The following is a 20202-nucleotide window of genomic DNA, read 5'->3' on the forward strand; positions in this document are numbered from 1 at the left end:
TGGGCAAACCATACATAATATATTTTTCCTTCCTACTAGATTGAGGAAGAATTATTATTCCCCTCCCCCATAGCTCATTAGTTAATTCATTCTATTTCTGATATAGAAGGTGCTAAACTTTATAAAGTTAATCAATTAATCCAGACTTAAACATTTTCTCCTCTCCTACAGAATGAAAATAAGTGATTTTAGCAACTACAGTTCAAGTCTAGAGTGGGCCGGTTCACCTGGAAGAGAGGAGAGGGCACTGCACTCCGAGAGTCCTTGGTGGCATGCAATCTCTTCTCCAAAATCACATCTTGGTTCTGCACCAAGCAGGTCCGAAGTTGCGGTATTGTTTCCCACTCTCACACCATCTTGGGAGAACATGCAGCCCAAGCATGCTAGTAGTAAGTTTGTATAAAATGGCAGAATTTATATCTGCCATTAGGGAAGTTAAGAATCCTGGACAACACTTGCAGACACATGGCCTGAGCTCATGTAATCTAGATTAATCCCTCCAAGAGGGCAAGATTTAGTTACCGATGACACTAAACATCTCCTTCACCATGTGACAACTACTGTCCTGGGAGATCCAGTTACAATACTTTGGCCCCCCGACAGTTCAAAAATGTTCTCAGTTATTCAGTCATTTTCAGTAGTGTCACTGGCATGGCTGAAGTCAGGATTCAGCTGGCAAGTTACAGGAACTAAGCACGTTTTAACCACTTTGGGGAGTTTATTGAATTATTATACAAGTGTCTGCATACACTATTTAAGATCAAGACCTCACTGTGCTAGGTGCCATGCAAGGACATAAGAGACAAGCCCTAAGTGCAAAGAATTTGTAGACTAAATAGGCAAAGGGAGCTTTATTACGCCCATTATAGAGAGAGATTAAGTGACTTCCCCATGACAGCATAGGAAGCCTCTGGCAGAATTGAAAATTGACCATATTTCTTGAGTCTCAGCCTTAACCACAAGATAAGAATATGTAACTCACAAAAAGAAGAGCTCCTGCAGTCACCTCTGGAGATCTACAGCAGCTGCAATATGACAGCATTAACTATAACCTCTCAGCTAACTCACCTTACTTAGTTCAAACATCCCCCCACAGCTGCCTGCATTGTACTACTGTGGGAGAGAACTGACCATTCCCTACCCCTATTGCTATCTGTTTTCTGAAGCACATTTCACACACCAGGCCACAACACTGGACACAAAAGCCACGTCTACACGTACCGGCTACTTCGAAGTAGCCGCGCCAACTTCGAAATAGCGCCCGTCACGGCTACATGTGTCGGGTGCTATTTCGAAGTTGACATCGACGTAAGGCGGCGAGACGTCAAAGTCGCTATCCCCATCAGGAGATGGGAATAGTGCCCTACTTCAACATTCAATGTCAAAGTAGGGAACGTGTAGCCGTTGCGCGTCCCACAACATCGAAATAGTGGGGTCTGCCATGGCGGCCATCAGCTGAGGGGTTGAGAGACACTCTCTCCAGCCCCCTGAGCTCGATGGTCGCCGCGTGCAGAGGCCCCTTAAAGGTCCCCGCCCCCTGCCTTCCTGTGCAGGAAGCTGAGAGAGCGTGCAGGCGGCAGCCCAGCCACGCGGCCAGCCTGCACGTCTCTGAGCAGCCACATCAACCCCCCACCGCTGCGATGGCCGCCCCCCAGCCCCCTAAGCGCCACCAGGGCACCCCCTCCAAGGGGAGCCAGGGCTCCCAGACCGGCAACCAGGCTGTGAAGCGGCAGCGGGGCCCCTCCTGGACGGAGGCTGAGCTTTGGGACCTGCTGGGGCTCTGGAGTGAGGAGGAGGTGCTCCAGGTAATGGGGAGCAAGAGGCGGAATGCAGATGCGTTCGCTCGGCTGGCTGAGGGCCTGGCCGCCCGGGGTCACCCTGCCCGCACTCTTGACCACGACAGGAGTAAGGTGAAGGAGCTGCGGCAGGGTTACGCCCGGGCCTGGGATGCGGCCGGCCGATCTGGGACCGCCCCCGTCACTTGCCCCTTTTACAGGGAGCTCAGGGCCATCCTGGGCCCCCGGCACACCTCCTCCCCTCCGGCGACTCTTGATACCTCGGCCGACGAGCCCCAGCAGGCCCCAGAGGCAGAGTCCGCCCCAGAGGTAAGCCCTGCACCCCAGGGGCCCCCCAGGAGCCCACCCCTGGGGCACCGGAGGAGGAGGAGGAGGGGGAGTCCTCCTCCAGCGATGCGGGGCTCCGGATCCACATCCCGTCCCGGAGCTCCAGCAGGGCGTCCGCCCACCGGGTGTCCCCCGACCATGGGAGTGGACCATTAGGTATGTACCCCCCCGGTGCACACCCCTGGGGTTGAGGGGCGGGGGTAACAGATATGACCAGGGCCCTCCACATGCCCAGATGACCATGGCCCCAAGGACAGCAGTGGCATGTCCCTCAGAAGAGTGCATCAGCCCCTGCCCCCCCAGCACGACAGTGCCATGCCCCATCCCTGGGGATGGGGGGAGCGGAACCTAGGGTCCCCTGGCGGGAGGGGGTGGGACACTCATCATCATCATCATCAGCATCTCCCGGGGACGGGGATGGGGAACCAGCAGCAGAGGCGTGGGGGGACAAGAGCCATGGCTCGGGGCCCACACTAACAGCTGTCTCCACTCTTCTTCCCCCCGTGTTCTGCAGCTGCACCATCGGAAGGACCGGAGAGCGCCGGCGAAGTGTCAGTGATCCCGGAGAGCCCACCGGGGCCATCACTCCAGGCCAGCCCCTCGGCGGAGCACCGACCGGACCCAGGGTGGGGACGACGGCAGAGCCAGCACCATCTGAGGACGGCGACGGACCCCCCAGCTGCTGGCCATCTTCCGTCGGCAGCTGGAGGTCTCCGAGCAGCGCCTGTGGGTGGAGGACCGGCACGTCCAATTACAGGAGCGGGCGCTGGCCTGGTGCCAGGAGGCATGGCGGCCTTTATGTGCACATTTGAGCACATCGCAGACTACCTGGCCCCCCATGCCACGCCGGCCACCGCTCTGCCCGCCCTGCCTGCTCCACCCACCGCTCCACCTGCTGCTCCACCCGCCGTCGCACCGCCGTCCACCACCGAGGACCCTTCCGCCGACAGGGACCTGGGGCCAGCTGACACCCGCTGGCCTTATCTCCCGGTCCGCCCAGCCCCCAGCCAGCCCCGGCGTGGGCTGCGGCCGAGGCGCGGGTCGCAGCCGCCCACCCCCAGCGCTGGACATTAGGGGGTGTGGAGCCCAGGACGTGGCCCCCCTCCTCCTCCTTTGTATATATCCCCTTCACTTATCTTTTGTAAATTGTTTGTATTAGACCCCTGTTCTGTTCTGTTCTGATGATACCTGCCCCCCCATGTAAATAGTTTTCCCCTTCCTTGTCTTCCCCTTTTTTTTCCTTTCATCTTATAATACGTATATATATAATATTTATTTTGGCTGTACATAGTTATGATATAATAATAAGAGTTCAACATATATATTCTGGTTTCACGAAAAACATGTCTGTTTTTATTTACAAGAAAAGTGGGGGGGTGCTCTTGGGTGCTCTGTGGTGTGGGCTTAGGGGCAGGGAGTGTTGTGGAGGATGGGGGGGTGCAGTGGGGGGCCTGCCAGCATTCACCCCGCGGCCTCGTCGAACTGGGCCCACAGGGCCTCCCGTACCCAGGTCCCTTCGGGGTCCACCTGGCAACTGGGGGCAGCGGGTGGCTGCACATCAGCCCTGCCGGCCTCCACAGCCCAGCCCTGAAAGAAGGCCTCCCCCTTGCTCTCTACGAGGTTGTGGAGGGCGCTGCACGCACCCACAATCTGGGGGATGTTGGTGGGGCCCACATCAAGGCAGGTGAGGAGACACCTCCAGCACCCCTTGAGGCGGCCAAATGTGCGCTCCACCACCTGGCGCGCGTGGTTCAAGCGCATGTTGAAGCGCTTCTGGCTGGCTGACAGGTGGCCCGTGTAAGGGTGCATGAGTCAGGGCTGGAGGGGGTATGCTGCGTCTGCGATGACGCAGAGGGGCATGGTGGTGTCCCCGATAGGGATCTCCCACTGGGGGATGTAGGTCCCCACCTCCAGCCGGCGGCACAGGCCCAAGTTCCAGAATACCCGGGCGTCGTGGGTGCTGCCAGGCCAGCCCACATATATGTCCAGGAAGCGGCCCTGGCTGTGCACCAAGGCCTGGAGGACTACTGAGTGGTAGCCCTTCCAGTTTAGGTAGCGTCCTTCACTGTGCTCCGGGGCGCGGATGGGGATGTGGGTCCCATCCAGAGTCCCGAAGCAATTGGGGAAGCCGAGGGTGGCAAAGCCTGTGATGGCGGCATCCGGGTCCCCAAGCCTCACGAGCCTGTGGAGGAGCAGGGCATTGATGGCGTGGACGACCTGCAGGGGAAGCACATGGGAGAGCACCAGTGAGGGGTGTGCAGGGTGTGTGTGGCCCTCCCCTCCGCTCCCCTCCCCTCCTCTGCCAGGGCTCCCCTCCCCTCCCCTCCCTGCCAGGGCTGCCTCCCCCTCCCCCCATGGGTCCTCTTACCTCCATGAGGACAGCCCCGACGGTGGCCTTGCTGATGCCAAACTGCTGGCCCACGGATCAGTAGCTGTCTGGAGTGGCCAGCTTCCAGACAGTGATGCTGACCCGTTTCTCCACGCTGAGGGCATGCCGCATGAAGGTGTCCTGGTGCCTCAGTGCGGGGGTGAGCCACTGGCATAGCTCCAGAAATGTCTGCCGGCTCATGCGAAAGTTCTGGAGCCAGCGGTCGTCGTCCCACTCTCCGAGCACCAGCCACTCCCACCAGTCGGTGCTGGTGGGGTAGCTCCACAGCCGGCGGCGTGTGAGGTGAGGGGGGGGTAGGGTGCTGCAGGGTTGGGGGTTGCTTCCTCCTCCCCTGCGGGCAGCTCCTCCTCTGTGGCTAGGATGTGATCAGCTGCCTCCTGCATGGCATTGAGCAGGGTGAGCACTGCTCCTACGGGGCAGCTGGGTGGACCTCTGGCGGCTGCTGCTGCTGCTGCTGCTGCTGGGGGTCCATGACTGCATCGCTCGAGGTGTGCATGCCTATGGCTCTGCAGACCACATGCTGTGCAGGCTGAGTGTGTCTGGGGGAGGCCCTTTAAGGGAGCGGCTAGCTGTTGCCCCGGAAGCGCTAGTCCGCCCTGTGACCCTGTCTGCAGCTGTTCCTGGCACCACTATTTCGATGTGTGCTACTTTGGCATGTAGACGTTCCCTCGCAGCGTCTATTTCGATGTGGTGCTGCCCAACGTCGACGTTGAACGTCGATGGCACCAGCCCTGGAGGACGTGTAGACGTTATTTATCGAAATAGGCTATTTCGATGTCGCTACATTGAAATAGGCTATTTCAATGTAGCGTTCATGTGTAGACGTAGCCAAAGTGTCTGCCTACAGCTCCAGGAGATACTCCTGTGAGGCTCTTATCACGATGACATTGCAAGTGCCAGGAGGGGCTGGCAACTGCATGCATGCCCAGAGATACTAGGCATGTATTCAGAGGAGCTGGCACAGTGATGTCCAATGGGAATTGAAAGATCGTCACATTTGTGGTTGTTGTCTTCCTATATTCGCCACAGGCTTTCCCCACCCCCACCTCTAAATAAATGCTGGCAACTCACCAGAGCCACCACTGCTGGAGCCAGTGGGGCTGGAGAAGCCACCATCAAGCCTGGGCCGCCATGTGCTTCTCCCATCGGGGTGGGGCATGTGTGTGAACAGGCAGCACTCACTTGTGGCTCCACAAGGAGCCTCATTTAAAGGCTTCATGAGCCACATGCAGCTCCAGAGCTGATTCACCACATGTGGTGAGTGGTGACCATATCGGACACTGCGGAGCAAGCCTCTCCCACCATGCACATCACCTCCCCTTGCTAGTTTTAGGCTGCTCACTCTCTGGTGCAACTGCATCTCCAGCTCCAAACACAGACGTACCCAGAAACAGAACTGCCTCGCTAGCGCTGGCCCTGCTGGTGCAGGACTGCTGCTTGCAATGGAACCTGGGGCACTCTGGCCAGTTAGAGGCTGTAGGGACTGAACAGGAAACCGTGCCCTCAGCAACAGCTCACTTGCAGCTTTGGATTCCACAGCCTGCCTTGTTAAGGGCCCCAGGCTGGAACCAATGAAGCACAGTGAAGGTGTGCTGGGGTCCTCCCTACTCCCAGGAGGAGATCAGTGTGCAGGGAAGTTAGTCAGAGCACATGGCACCATTCTTTCCTCTCTTCTAAGAGCTCCTGGGATTTTGGACAGCTATTCGAATAGCCACAAGTGACTTGGGTTTCATAGCCCCTGCACAGGCACTGAATAAGGGTCACTCCTAGGAGAGGGGGTGCTGGCCAGGACATCAGCCTTAGGCCTTTGGCAAAACACCATCAGAGCATTTGCTTCCAGCAAAGGCAGGTAGGCATATTGCAGAGAGCTCACCTGAGGACAGCTCTTGTACAGCACAGCACAGCAGAGCACAGCACTGCATCCAGCACCACACTGCAAGGTCAGTACCTAAAGCAACCTTTAAGCCTGCTGAGGCTGGGAACAAGGTGCACTGTTAACAAGGAGGGGGATTAACTATGAAGACAACTGATCAGGAGACCTGGTCAATTTGCCATCACTTGGAGACTTCAGATCAACACTGAACATCTTTCTAAAGGTACACACTAGTTCAACCACGTTACTGCGAGAATCACTGACTAGAATCCAATGGCCTTTGTTATGCAACCAGTCACACTAGCGGATGGTAATTGTCCGTTCTAGCCTTAGAATCTGTGAGTCCAACAAAACACATGTTATTTGTTGTTAAAACTGGATGTTATTTGAAACCAATTCTACCTCCGAGGAGAGCTGGGCAGGCTGACCTCCCGCATGGGTTCCCCTTCCAGCGGGTTACGTTAGCTCATTCTAATGTTCAATAGCTGTGCCCTCCTTTTGAGTGTGTCTCTCTTCCTTTTAAAAACCCTAGGTCTGAAGACAGACCAGTTCCAGGACCTGCGCCATTTTGCTCACACCCGTCTCAGTGGGACTGGCATTCGCAAGACATCTACAGTACCCTCAGGTCTGAGCAAAGGAGAAGAACATGAAAGGTGAGTGCTGGTACCTGAACCATTCGACACAAACACAGGCAGCTGCTGTCAGGCAGTTGCAATGCAGGAAGAAGCAAAGACGCATAGGAGTGGAAGAGACCTCAGTAGGTTAGCTGGTCCAGTCCCCTGACCTCAGGACAGGACTACATAATAACTAGACCACGCATGATGGGTATTTGTCTATCCTGCTCTTAAAAAAACTTCAGTTACAGAACCTCCTTAGGCAATTTGACCCAGTGGTTAACTAATCGGACAGGAAGATTTTCCTAATGCACAGCCTAAACCTCCCTTGCTGCAGTGTAAGCCATAATCTTTAAGCACAAGCCAACAAATAAACAAGAACCCTTTTTTGCCCTGCTCCTTGTATTACCTTTTATGCACTTGAAAATGGTTATGTCCCCCTTCAGTCTTCTTCAGACAATCCAAACCCAATTTTTTCAGTCTTCCCTCACAGGTCATGCTTTCTAGTCTCTTGATTATTTTGAGACTCTCCTCTGGACTTTTTCCAAACTGTTCACACTTTTCCTGCAATGTGGGGCCCAGAACTGGACCCAATATTCCAACTGAGGCCTTACCAATGCAGAGTGGAATGGAAGAATTACTTTTCGTGTCTTCCTTAGAAGGGTGCTTGCTAATACATCCCAGAATGACATTTGCGGAGTTTGACATATTTACATTGTGGCCCACTATAACCCCTGGACCCCATTGTGCAGTTCTTCTTCCTAGGCGGTTAGTTCCTATTTTGTATGTGTAGGACTGATTGTTCTAAGTGTAATTTGTAATTTGCACTTATTGAATTTTATCCCCTCGCAGAAGAAATGTAAATGAGGACAGCGCTAGCTGACACTCTCGCTCATCTTGTCTTCTAGGCCTGTCCTCCTTCTCCCTTTGATACATTCTGTTTAGACTCATAGGTGCTTCCTTCGATTTTTGCCCCACCCCCAGGGCTCCTGGGGACACAGGAATCCTAAACATTGTCACCGTGAATCGGGAGGGCAAGTTTGTTCGCATCCTCAATACCTCATTGGACCAAGATGTGGACCTGAGTGGCTTCATCATCCAGCAGTGGATTGGAGGGTACCCGGTGTCCATATACCGCTTCCCCCAAGACACCACCCTGCCTGCACTGCATCACATCACAGTAAGCAGGGGCCTGTTGTGGACATGACACACTGCCGGCTCAGTGGCCAGAAAGGCAAGATCTGAGTGAATAAGAAAACCAGAAGCCAGGGGCTCCATTCTCTGTTACATTAAGACCCCTGCAGACACCTGTGGGGCATAAAGTGCCCATAACAGGGTGATAAATGACCCCCAAGGGTACCTCCTATGGAGGGCAAATACAAATGTGGCACAAGGGCTCATAACAGGTACTCACTGCTGGGGCATCATCTCCTGGCTGCCTCTGAGGATCAGCTCTGCCCAGGCAGACACTCCTTTCCTCGACTCACTCACACCACAGCTCCTCTTGCTCCCTAGGCGCGCAGCGCAGCCTCTTCTCTGTGGCTAGGGCCTTCCGCCAGCCCCTGTACAGAACAGTTTTCTCCCGCCTGGGTAACAAAGTCTCACCAGCCTAGTAGCCAGGGTACCTCTCCAGGCAGTCTGCCAATTCAAGCCACTGCCACTGTCCCAGCAGCTGGTAGGGACCTGCCCCACCCAGTACTCTTGGTTCCAATCCAGAGACCCTACAGTCTGCAACCCAGATCTGCACCATTTCAACCCTGCTGTCATTTCCCTGAGCCTCTTCCTGCACCACCCCCCACAGCTTCCTCTACCACCCCGGGAGCAAACCCCTTCCCTCAGGGTCAGAGCCCCAGAGCTCAGGCTCTGAGCTTCTTCCCCTCCTCACTAGGCCCCAAGAGACCCTCTCGCTTCCTGGCATTATACAAGCCCCGCCTACTCATGGCCAAACAGGGTCCATTCAGTCAAGCCTGTATCTTCCCCCAGCTGCAGCGTGCTGGGTTAATTAGCCCCTTCTGAGCAACCTTAACACCTCAGGCCTGAACCCCACCAGGGTCCCAGGATAAGGGGACCTCTGGTGGCAGCTCCTAAAGCCTCTGTGTTCTAGGCCCTCTCTTCCTAGAGTTGGGGGCAGGGGGTGAAGGGCAGCTCTGCACACTCCCCATGAGCCGCATTGCCGTGAGCACCTGGAAGGTCTGTCCTCATGGTGCTGCTTCCCTTGCCGTGAGGCCCTGGCCCTGCAGCTTCCATTGGGTGGGAATGGAGGCCAAAGGAACTGTTGGGGGGCAGTGCCTGTAGATTAGCACAGGCCGTGCAGAGCCATCTCTTCCCCCTTCACACACCAAGCAGCAGCTGCCCCAGGTAAGTGCCCTGCACTTCAAGCTTCTGCCCCAGCCCTGAGTCCCCTCCCACACACCAACTGTCCAACACCCTAACTACTGCCCAGATCCCACACCTCAGCCTCCTGCTCTGAGCCCACTCCTGTGCACCAAACCCCTTGGCCCCAGCCTGGAGCCCCCTCCCATATCCCAAATGCCTCATCCCCAGCCACAGCCCAGAACCACACCCTAGACAGAGATCTCACCCCCTCCCACTCACCTCAGCCTGCAGCCCCCTCCCACACAATGAACTCTTCAGTTTTGGGTCCACCCTGCAGTCTGTGCGGTCCACAAAATCTTATAGCTCCAGGGACTCAGACGAGTTAATTCTGCCCTGAGCTTCACCACTGCTCACTATGTGATTTTGGGTGAATCATTTCTTGGGGTCTCTCTTTACCCATCTGTGAAATGGAAACAACTGTACCTACCGCACAAGAGTGTTGTGTGCCTCAGGTGCAATCCTGCCCCTGTGTTTCTGCTGACAAGAAGCTTGCTCTGCAAGCTGCCCTCCTGGCATGAACTAACATCAGGGCAGTATAAGAAAGCCCTCAAATAATAGGAGCTATAGCAATGCCAGGCACGGCTTTAATGGAAGGGGGTGTGCTGGCATAAGCAATACAGAGCCAGCTCCGGCAGCTGCACAGCCATAATTCCCTCTCCTGGGGGCAAGATATGTTCACCTGATCGTTAGCACTTTGGGGCAGGGTCTGTCTTTTTGCTCTGTGTTTGTACAGCACCGAGCGCAATGGTGCCTTAAGGTCCCTGGCACGCTACTAAAACAAATAACCAGCCATAATAATCTGCCTTGATTTTTAGGTGTGGGCCACGGGAGCTGAACGTGTGCATAAAAAGCCGGCATACGTGACACTGAGGGCCCAGCAGTATTTCAGAACAGGCCCAGAATGCACCACAGTCCTCAGCAATGCGAAGGGCCAGGTGAGCTGCCCTTTGGGCGATGCCAGAGCACGAGCACAGTGCTGTATTACTTTGTACACCCATATCAGACTGAGCAGTAGCATGTGGCTGATGGCCCCAACGGGCGGGTCACCTCCTGGGAACTTTACCAGGTGGCTGCAAGGCAGACTGTGTGGGTCAGCTAGAGATACGATCCTTCCCCCTGCGTCCATTCAACACATATCTGTGTGTCCCTGCTAATGACCTGCTTGTGGTGCCAGCGCTGGGATAACACGTAAGGAGTGATTCTGCACAGGCAGCTTGGGCCCTGGGTTAAAAATCCAGGCTCTGACTCTGCTTTCAGGACTTGTGTTCCATGGCCAGCCTGGGCAGGCTCTCCCCGCTCCTTCCCCTAGCTCAGGGCTTGCTGGGCAGTACAGTCCTCACAGCAGCCAGTGTCAAAGGCTGAGGTCTTAACAAAGCATGCTGGGAAATGCGACTGGGTTTATAAAGGGCTCCTCTCCAAGCTGGCCCTAGGCAGAAGCAAACTAAGCAATTGCCTGGAGCCCAGAGCAGCTCATGGAGGGCCCTGTTCACTTGTTTGTGTGTGTTTGTGGGGGGACACATATTGCTGCTTATGGCCCCATTGGGTTAGCACCACCTCTGGCTCCTTTTGCCCCAGAACAAGGAGGGACTTGCAGAAAGCCTGAGGGGCTGCTCTGAGAAGGGGAAAGTCCCCCGCCTTGTGGGGCCTGCTCTGTACTGTAGTTGTAATGGGGTCGGCCCATTCCATTGGCTTGTCCTATTGCAGTGACCCTTCTGCTTCCAGTGTGAGAGCCAGGGCCCTGGTAGAGGCAAGGCACAGGTGGACCACGTTCATTCTGCAGCAGTGGCTCCTGTCCTGCACAGCTGGGGCTGGCTCCCGCTCTGCACACTGTGACCTGGTGCCTGGAGTCATGATGAAGGGGTGGCCTGGCCTAGCCCAAGCGGCATTCTGTGACTCCTTGCACCAACTCCCAATGCCCAGAGGGGGAGCTGGGCCCAGCCCCAGCCGACAGGAGCTGCCTCTGCAGAGTTGGCTTGCTCCCCACTGCTACCCCAGAGCCTGCCCTCACACTGAGCCAGGATGACGGTTGTGGTTGCATGGTGGAGGGTGGTGCTGGGTTATATGGAACCCCCTCGGCAATGTAACGTAGTGCGTCTAGTGAATCTGGAGGTACCTGCACAGTCCTCCCTGGGGCCACATTTCAGTCCAAGATGTGCACGCAACCAGGACAGCAGGAAAACAGATGGTAAAAGTCAGATGCTGGGAGCAGCCAGCCCCTGGGGAACTCTTGGGACCAGAGGCCAGTGTGTGTTTCACACAGCACTTTGTCTGCCTGCCATGAAGCTAACTCTGCCCTCATTGTGCTGAACAAGCCCCATCGATTCTAGTCTGCACAGGAGCAATCACTTGGTGCTTCTGCGGAAGTGAGGGGAGTGAGTGCTCCACAGGGCTGCCTCCGTGACACTCCCCCATCTGTCGGGCTCATCCGCAGGCCGACAGAATCACTAATTACGGACAAAGGCCTCTGCAGCCTTGTACAGCAGCTTATTAGCCACTTCCCCTTGTATCCAATTAGTCAGGGCATTTTGTGTGTGGTAATGCTACCCGTTAAAATTCCTGAACACACGTGTAATTTACATTTAATAAGGACAGTGATTATTCTGTACGTTAAACAAATACCAATTACTCCAGAGCAGCTGACTGAGTGTTCCCATTAGTGCCAGAAGTTATTGTGGGTGGTGCCACTGCAACTGTTGAGGTGGAGACTGGTTAACAGCCCATTTTACGAAGAACACTGTAATCCACATGCTGTCTCCAATGCTCTCCAAAATTTCTGTACAGCATGTGGGATTTGGAGTGGAGCTGGTCAAAAAAATGTCAGCACAGGCTTCACTTCAGGATAATGGTGTTCTAGCCAAGCTGAGACACTTTGAGTCAGGAAAAAAAACAGGACCAAAGCTTTGACAATGTTGAAATGTCTCATCTTGACATTTTCAGATCACAGTGTTCCAATTTTTCATTTTGAAAACTTTTCATTTCAAATAGTTTTTGGTTTGTGTTATATTGTACGTAACAGGATCAGGCCAGCAGAGTCTGAGTGAAAGGAAGCTCAGGACTCAGCCTGGGCAAGGGGAAGGGCAGAAAAAGCTAATTAAGGTCCCAGGTGGAGGTGGCAAGCAATCAATTAATGAGAGCCAGCTGATCTGACTGAAGCTGGCTTGAAAGCAGCCCAGGTGACCAGGGCAGGGGAAAGTGTGAGAGAGGAGGTAGAGGAGTTTGGGGGAGCCCTTGTGAGGTGAAAATAAAAAACAGCTGAGGAGATGAGAAGGTGCTTGTAAGGGAGCTGGGGAGAGAGGAGTGGCTGAGCTTCCCTGGCTGGGGCTAGAGGAGGGAAGAAGACTGCTAACTGACCAGGACAGTAGAGGTAGCTGCAGCCTAGACCCTACAGTCAGGGGCAGCAGCAAGGGATACCTGGCCACACGTAATATAAAATTTAAAAGTTAATTGGAACATCAAGAAAGTTGCACTGTGTGTATTTTCTTCTGAAGCAGAACAAAGACAAACCTAGTGACAGAGAGTCTGTGTTAGTCTGTATTCTATCAAAACAAAAACAAAATAATGAGTTAGGTGATGAGCTTTCATGGGAGAGACCCACTTCTAGCCATACCATTATATTGAGTCTGTTCTGGTAAGGCTAGGATCTGAAGAAGTGGGTCTGTCCCACAAAAGCTCATCACCTAACTCATTATTTTGTTAGTCTTTAAATTGCTACTGGACTGCTTTTTTGCTTTGAAAGACAGACCTAGAAATCTTTTGCTAAATGGAATTTCTGTCTTCTGTGCAGTTCTAGTCTGTGGTCCCAACTGGGGAGAATTTGAGTTAAAGGGTCCTGAGATACAGCCTCCCCTGTGCCCCAAAAATCACATGACAATATTTTATGGTTCTTATAAGGCTTTGTGCACACCTGGGGCTCAGACTCTGGGGGCTGGTATTTCCTGGCTTGCAAAGGTTTGAGTGTGTTGCACAGGGCATTCCAGAAGGGGATTAGGCATCAAGTGAACAAAGTTTTTGAGCAGGTAGGAAAGATGTGTGGCACAGGAGTACCTCAGAAAATGTGCATGTTACAGCTAGCATGGAGCAGTCACCATCCTTGGGATGCTTCCTCACTCCCAACATGGCAGAGAAGTCAGGCGAAGCACACCTGCAGTTCTGCCCCACGGCCATCACCACAGTGCATTTGTACTCCTACTGCAAGGCAGGAAGCAGTTCAGTGGTAGCAGGTGGAGACATTACCCTTCCAGGGAACCAGGGAGTGGTGTGGTAGCTCTGTGAAGCTACTCACAATTGGGCTGCATCTACACTTGCACTCCTCTTTCAAAAGAGGAATGCAAATGAGGGAAATCAAAAATGCAGATGAAATGCAGATTTATATATCTGGCACCTCATTTGCATATTCTTTCTGAAGAGCTTCTTTCAACAGAAACATAGCAGTGTAGACACAGCTTCTTTGAAAGTAAACCACTTCTTCCAGGGAGAGTTTTGCAGCTGAGCTGACTCTGTAACTACCGAAATGGTTTGGGTCCTGGTGAACTGAGAGTCCCTCTCTCCCCACCAGGGTTCCCTCTAATTTTTATCATCCCTGGGTGGAATAAAAGTGTGGTGTGCACCATCAATAGAAATGCATGCTGTGGGAGGCTGTGGGCACCTGAATCTCTCCTGGGCAGCTGCCCAAGCGCTCTGCTTACCGGGAACCCTGTCCCCACCCATGCTGCAGCTGCAGCCAAGGCAGGCCTTGGAATGGCAGCTCCTGGAATAGAGGGAGTGGCTAGTGGAGTGTTCTCTAAAATTGACTCTCCTGCCTGGTATGCCCGAGAGGAGTTTGTGAAATTTGGGAACAGGGAATGGGATGAGCGGTCAGGCTGGGGGGTCTGTGTTGGTGTATTTCTGTAGGGGAGCCTGTTAGTTAGACTGAGGACTGTGCAAGTGGATGTGGTTGTGTGGTGTGATGCCTGCAGCCATGGCTGGTGCCCAATGAACAGAGCTAGATACGGGTGACCTAGAAGAGTAGAGCATTCCAGAGGAGGGAAAGAGAGGATGATGATGAAGATTATTCTGAGTCTAGGAAGTGGGCTCCTCTGCCCCATGACACTGAGCTTCCAGGAGATATGCACTCTGCAGTGTGTCTCAGCTGCCAGTGGGGTTGATGCACACAGCCCCTGCTGCATGAGTAAAGCTGTCTCTGTCCAGCATTCTGGCATGTCTGACTGTTGGCTGTTGGGGGCGGGGGGGGGAGCACCAGGCTGTATAAGTGGCTTTTCCATGAGCAAAAGGCTTTTGACTGGTAATTTCCCAGCTTCTCTCTCTCTGCTCAGGGTTTCCCTGCTACACTTGCGCAGTGCCAGGCACACCGCCCAGCTGCCTGTGCAATCACCTTCCCAGGAAAGCTGCCACCTTGTGGCTGAGTATGGGTAGCACTGGGGTCCAAGCTGAGAAGCAGGGCAGATTGAGCCCGGAGCTTGGCAGCAGCCTTTTTGCGCTCATGTCTCCTTGTTGCTGTCCGCTGGCCTTGAGCCTCCTCGGGAGCGCCGTCTGGGCTGCACAGCATCCATCTGGCTCCAGGAGGTGGGAAGACAGCCCCTGGAATCTGCAGGTGTTCACAGTGTTCTAGGGCTTTCCTCAATGCACCCCAAACACTGCATTCCTCTGTGGCACCTCCCCACCACAGCACTTCCCTGAGGCTCACCGCTGCCCCGGGGCTGCAGCGCTCTGCTGGGCTTTCCGCAGTTAGCAGCCACTCTTCCCCAACAGAGCCAAGCCAGCCTCAGGAGTCCTATTTTCTTCCCTCCCTGGAGTCGGTTGTGTGAGGGTGGGCTGTTTAGCGCTCCTCTGGGGCAGCGATTCAGTGTCAGGCAGCAGTGGGGGGCGTGGGCGTGACAAGCACCAAGCCAGCGTAAATCCAGCCCCTGGAGCGGCCAGACTGAGCGGGGAGAAGGAGAACAAAGGGAGAGTGGGAAATGGAGAATAACCCTCTCTTGCCTTTCCTCCCCTCGCCCTGCCCGAGACTCTCTCCCAGTACACAGCCCCTCACAGACTCACAGCAGCCGCAGATGCCTATGCTGATAACACAGACCTTTCAGTAGACAAGTTTCCACTCACTGAAGAAGGGGAGAAAGTGGAAGAGCCTCTGCCCCAGAGGGATCCGCAATGGATTCCTGCAGCTCCATGCAGGGGGAGCACCAGCAGGCCACCGGCTGTCCTGCAGAGGGAAAGGTAAAGACCCTGGCTGGAGTGAAACGCTCAGCAAAGCTCCCATCCCAGGCCTGGCTCTAGGGGCCCGATGCCCAGTCACATGCAAGCTCCTTTACCCCATCCCTGCAGGGGGCATCACTGTGATAAGAGCCCTGCACCAGCCCTGCTCCCAAGCCCCAGTGGGGAGGGCCGGTTGGAGGTAGGCCAGGCTGGCGTATGGATGGAGCGTGCTATGCTGTGGCTAGTCTCTTGCTCTCACCGCTCACACAAGGCCACTGGAAGCCAAGCACATGCTGAAGAGCTCTCGCATACTCCTGGGGTTGGGGATGCTGCTACCTGGCCCCAGAACGTGGAAAGCACAAGAGGTGCCTTAAAGCTGCCTTTGCAAAGCTACCCACTTCTTGCCCCAAGTGCAGGTGCAGAAGAGCTGAAAGTCAGCAGCAAGAGGGGCACCGCTGACCCTCTAGAGCAGTAGTTCTCAAATGCCATTGCACCGTGACCTCCTGACAACAGAAATTACCTCATGACATCAGAAGGGGGCTGAAGCCTGAGCCCAATGCCCAAAGCAGAAGCTCAAGGCCTTCAAGCCCAGGCAGGGGGCCTGTAACTGGAACTCTGCTACCCAGGGCTGAAGCTCTCAAGCTTTGGCTTCAGCATTGGGCAGTGGGATTTGGGCTTCAGCCCCAGGGCCTAGCAAGCCTAAGCCAGCCTTGGTGACGCCATTCCAAGGGGTCCTGACACAGGGTTGGAAAACTGCTCCTCTGGAGGCTTTTCTGGGTTCACTAATATCTCATCTGTAGCTGCTATTTAGTCCTTGCATTAGGAGTTGGGGCTGGGAGAAGGCTGTAACAGCAGTGGGTAGCATAAAGGAACCTGGGAAGTCCGAAGAGGCAGCAGCTAAGCCAAGTGTGGCCAACAGGGAGTTCACTGAGCCAAGAGTGTGAGGCACCCCCAAAGGGCCAAGATATCAGAGCTGAGTTGTAGCTGCAGGGTTCCCTCTATTTTTTTCCATCCAGGGCAAAATACATTTTGTTGTATGCCCCAAGGTCTGTGTGGATGTGCACCACCAACAGAAAGACTTGCTGCCCACTGTGGGTGGCTGTGGGCACTCTCCTACTCAGCTGGGCAGCACCTGAATCTCTCCTGGGCAGTCACACAAATGCTCAGCTGACAGGGAACACTGTGTAGTGGTGACACTTGTACTGGCGTGGGTGTGGGTAATGGAAAGTTGTGCTTCAGGAGCTGGCTTGGGGCAGATAGGAAGGGTGTCTCCCACAGTCAGTATTGAACAACTGGCCAGGTGCATTATGGGCTGTTCACAGGAAAAAGGCAGGACCCCAGAGCATGTTAGTGACAGGTGACTGACACCGAACCAGTGTACCTGCTGATGTGGGCATGGGTCCCGTTTCTCCTCACAGGGACAAGAAGCACTTTCCTATTGGCTCTGCAAACAGCAAGGGTGTGGGTGACCCTTTGAAGAGTGGCAGGAGAAAAATCAACCCTGCACCTAGAGAGACTGTTCACAAGATCGTTTCCTTCTCAGACCAGAACTTACCTCCCCTGTCAGGTGCGCTGAGCTGCCTAAGCTACAAAATAGTTAGCTACTAAACAGCGCAGTTGGTCCAGCACTGACTTGCAGAGCAATTCACCCAGGGCTCAGCCTCTGCCCTGGATTAAGGTGATTTTAAACAAAGCAGTTTGAGATGGGGGCACATGCAGTGAACCAAGTAGCTGTGAAAATGTTCCGCAGTCCCCAGAGCTGTCTGCAAAGGGCCCGTTTGTGGCTCCCAGCCTGCGTTTCCTCTGCCCAGAACGCCATGCCCTGGCCACCATCTGGAATCGAGGGGGAATGATGAAGGAGAACCAGGGAGCCACTGGCCACGTGATCTTCCCCCAGCCTAGCGAAGGGGCAGTTCAACCCCCTCCCTGCTCTGCCCACACCAAGGCACCCCAGGGGACTAGTGGGGCCAGGGGCTGACAGTGGCAGCAGGGGTCTGCACCTCCCTTCTCACCAGCAGCAATGGGAACAACCCAGCCCTGGCTTGCCCTGCTCCACTGTCCGCATTCTTCCATGTGCTGCCAGGGAATGTGGGGGCTGTCCCACCTGCCCTTGCAGGAGGGGACCAGGAGAGCACATAAAGCTGGGGCTGCATTGCTGCATGTGCCTCACTCCTGTGGGTGCGAGTGGGGGGCAGACTCCTGCTGTGGGCACCCAGTCCTTCCACGTGTCCCCCACTGGCTGCTGGCAGGCCCCTTGCTGCTTCTGCCCAGAGCGTGGGGGAGCATGTGACTCCCTACGCATTGCCCCAGGTCTGGAAGGTACAATCACCCCTTACCCACAGTAGGGCCCAGCAGGAGGCACACTGCAGGCTGGACTGGCAGGAGTAAATGGCCATACGCAGCAAGAGGGTCCAAGGTGGTAAGTGCCATAGTGCCACTGACTTCCCCTGCACGCCGCATGCTTACAGAGGCTGAACAGCTGGCTCGCACGGGGAAAGGGACTGCCCTTCCCTAGCCCCTGAGCACGTCCACCAACTACCGAGCCTAATCCTCCCGTGGGCACCCCCGCCCTGCGCCCCCTGCCAGCTGCCAGCTGCAGGACTCTCCCTCTGTCCCCCAGGAATGGCAGGGGGTCATCCCTGGTGCAGCCCTGGTAGGCTGTGCATGGCCCAGCTGGCGAGCCTGGCCTCGTTTCCCTTCACCTGGTTACAAATGAGCCCTAGCGGATGTATTACATCAAAGCACATGGCACTGCACAATGGGGGCAGGAGATGTGCCGAAACCTTGGTGGTGCCCAGAATGCACAGTGCCTGTGCCCCCGCACCCCACCGCACCTGCCTAAAGCTCTGAGAGGGAGTTTGGCTGGGGGAGAGGGGCAGATTCTGGCAGGGAGCATGGGGGCTGGGTGCCGATTCTGGGCTGGGGCAGGGGACTGCAGTGCAACATCTGGAAGTTTGGATGCTTGAGGTGGTGAAGGGTTGGGCTGTAGGGGGAATGTGGGTGTGAGGGGGCTGGGTCAGTCTGTTGGCTGGGGTAGGGGTGAGGGTGTGGACAGGGGTGGGAGATAGAGGCTCTGGGAGTAGGGAGGTCTGAAGGGAATGGGGGGAGGGCAGGAGGAGGTGAGGAAGGGGTGGGGGCTCTGGGAGGGGTGGGGTGGGGTGTGGAAAGGCTTTTGAGAAGAGGGGGTGCAGCACTTACCTGGGGCATCCCCCTGTGGCAGCGGCTCCTAGGTGGCAGGGCTAGTTCTTCATGTGCGGTTGCCTGCAGGCACAGCCCCCACAACTTCCCACTGGTCACTGGGCGTTTGAGGAGGGGACAGCACACGGAGGTCCTCCCGCTCCCCAGAAAACAAGGAGGCTGTGCTGGCAGCGGCACATAGCAAGCAGCTGAACACCTGCTGTTGGCCAGTCATTTGGCACCAGTCAGTGTTTCCACCCTTGTGTGGACCTGGGGCTAATGGGTGGAGTTGTCCGGAGACCCTGGCTCATCCCGCCTTGGAAAGTCGCAACTGCTTGGCTGGCTCTTGCTGCTCCTGCTTCCTGGGTGTGCGCTCAGTGCCTGGCATGCTAGGGCCAGGGTTTGGTGGACGCTTTTGGTACCACTGAATGTGTTTTTTGGGTTCTCTCATCAGGGGCAGTCAAGGAGATAGGTGCATTTTCATTCAGTGAGGAGGAGGAAGAGAAAGATTTTGCTCCTTGGGGAAGGCAGCCCACAACTGCAGCGCCAAAATCCAGAGTAAGTAACTCCCTAGCCCTGGCCACCTCCCTGAAGGGGTGTGGAGCCTGGGGTAAGTCACCTGTATGGGGACCTCCAATTTAACATTTTTTATACAGATGAAATCTGGTTACAGTGAACTTCAAGGGCACCTGCTGGTTGCAGGTTAAATATCGAGAATGCCCTGCTGTATAATCATCATTGTTATATTGTAACTCTTTTTTATAATTAAGTTTCTATAATGAAAAAAACCTCACTGATCCCCCCCACTTATCTTCTGAAATCCACCTCCCCAGACCTCCTTGCTGCAAACTCTGCTGTCAGATCATGGGCCTCCAGGTTTGATGCTGCTTCCTTCTCAAGGGACACAATGATAAGAGCCTCTCGAGACACTTGGCTGGAGGCAGCGTTCCCGGTCAGCTGTGCGCTTGTCCAGCTGCTCAGGAGAGATTCAAATGCTGCCCAGCTGATTAACAGAGCACCCGCAGAAAGATGCAGCAGCTGTTAATACATTGCAGCAAGGTGCAAAGGAGGGTGCAATATGTCTGTTATCTGTGACAGCACCAGCCCAGGCCTTAGTCCCAGAACATGCAGGCCTGCCAGCAGCAGACAAGCAGCCAGGATGAAGCAGTGTGTAATGAAGGCATCCTAATGAGGAAAGGTGTCAGGAAGGAAAGGGTTGTTGTTAATGTGCTCAGGAGGGAAAGGAACAGACTCTCAGCGGACAGCATGTGTCCTGAGGAGCCTCAGCGGTCTGGCGGAAAATTCCTCTGGAAAGTGTTGACTTACTGACAGCTGGAGGGGGTGTGGTTCTTTCCCCTGCTCTCCTGCTGAGACTGGAAATAATAATGTGGCAGCAAACAATAACTGAAAGCTCTTAAAGGAATCAGCAGTTCCTGTCCATTCCTGCCCCGTTACAAGATT

At 54.9% G+C, this 20202-nt stretch overlaps 1 protein-coding gene across 1 annotated transcript in view; it reads left to right on the forward strand.

Annotated features, from left to right (window-relative positions):
* LMNTD2 (lamin tail domain containing 2) overlaps window positions 1-20202 on the forward strand; it is a 58649-nt gene that overhangs the window by 37017 nt on the left and 1430 nt on the right. The window contains exons 8-14 of the mRNA XM_074998555.1: window positions 172-389; window positions 6918-7038; window positions 7984-8179; window positions 10191-10310; window positions 15377-15585; window positions 16983-17131; window positions 19196-19299. Coding sequence (XP_074854656.1) covers window positions 172-389; window positions 6918-7038; window positions 7984-8179; window positions 10191-10310; window positions 15377-15585; window positions 16983-17131; window positions 19196-19299 — 1117 coding nt within the window. The remainder of the gene's footprint in view (window positions 1-171; window positions 390-6917; window positions 7039-7983; window positions 8180-10190; window positions 10311-15376; window positions 15586-16982; window positions 17132-19195; window positions 19300-20202) is intronic.

Source organism: Carettochelys insculpta, chromosome 6 (genome assembly GCF_033958435.1).
Source record: "Carettochelys insculpta isolate YL-2023 chromosome 6, ASM3395843v1, whole genome shotgun sequence".
NCBI classification, from domain to species: domain Eukaryota; kingdom Metazoa; phylum Chordata; order Testudines; family Carettochelyidae; genus Carettochelys; species Carettochelys insculpta.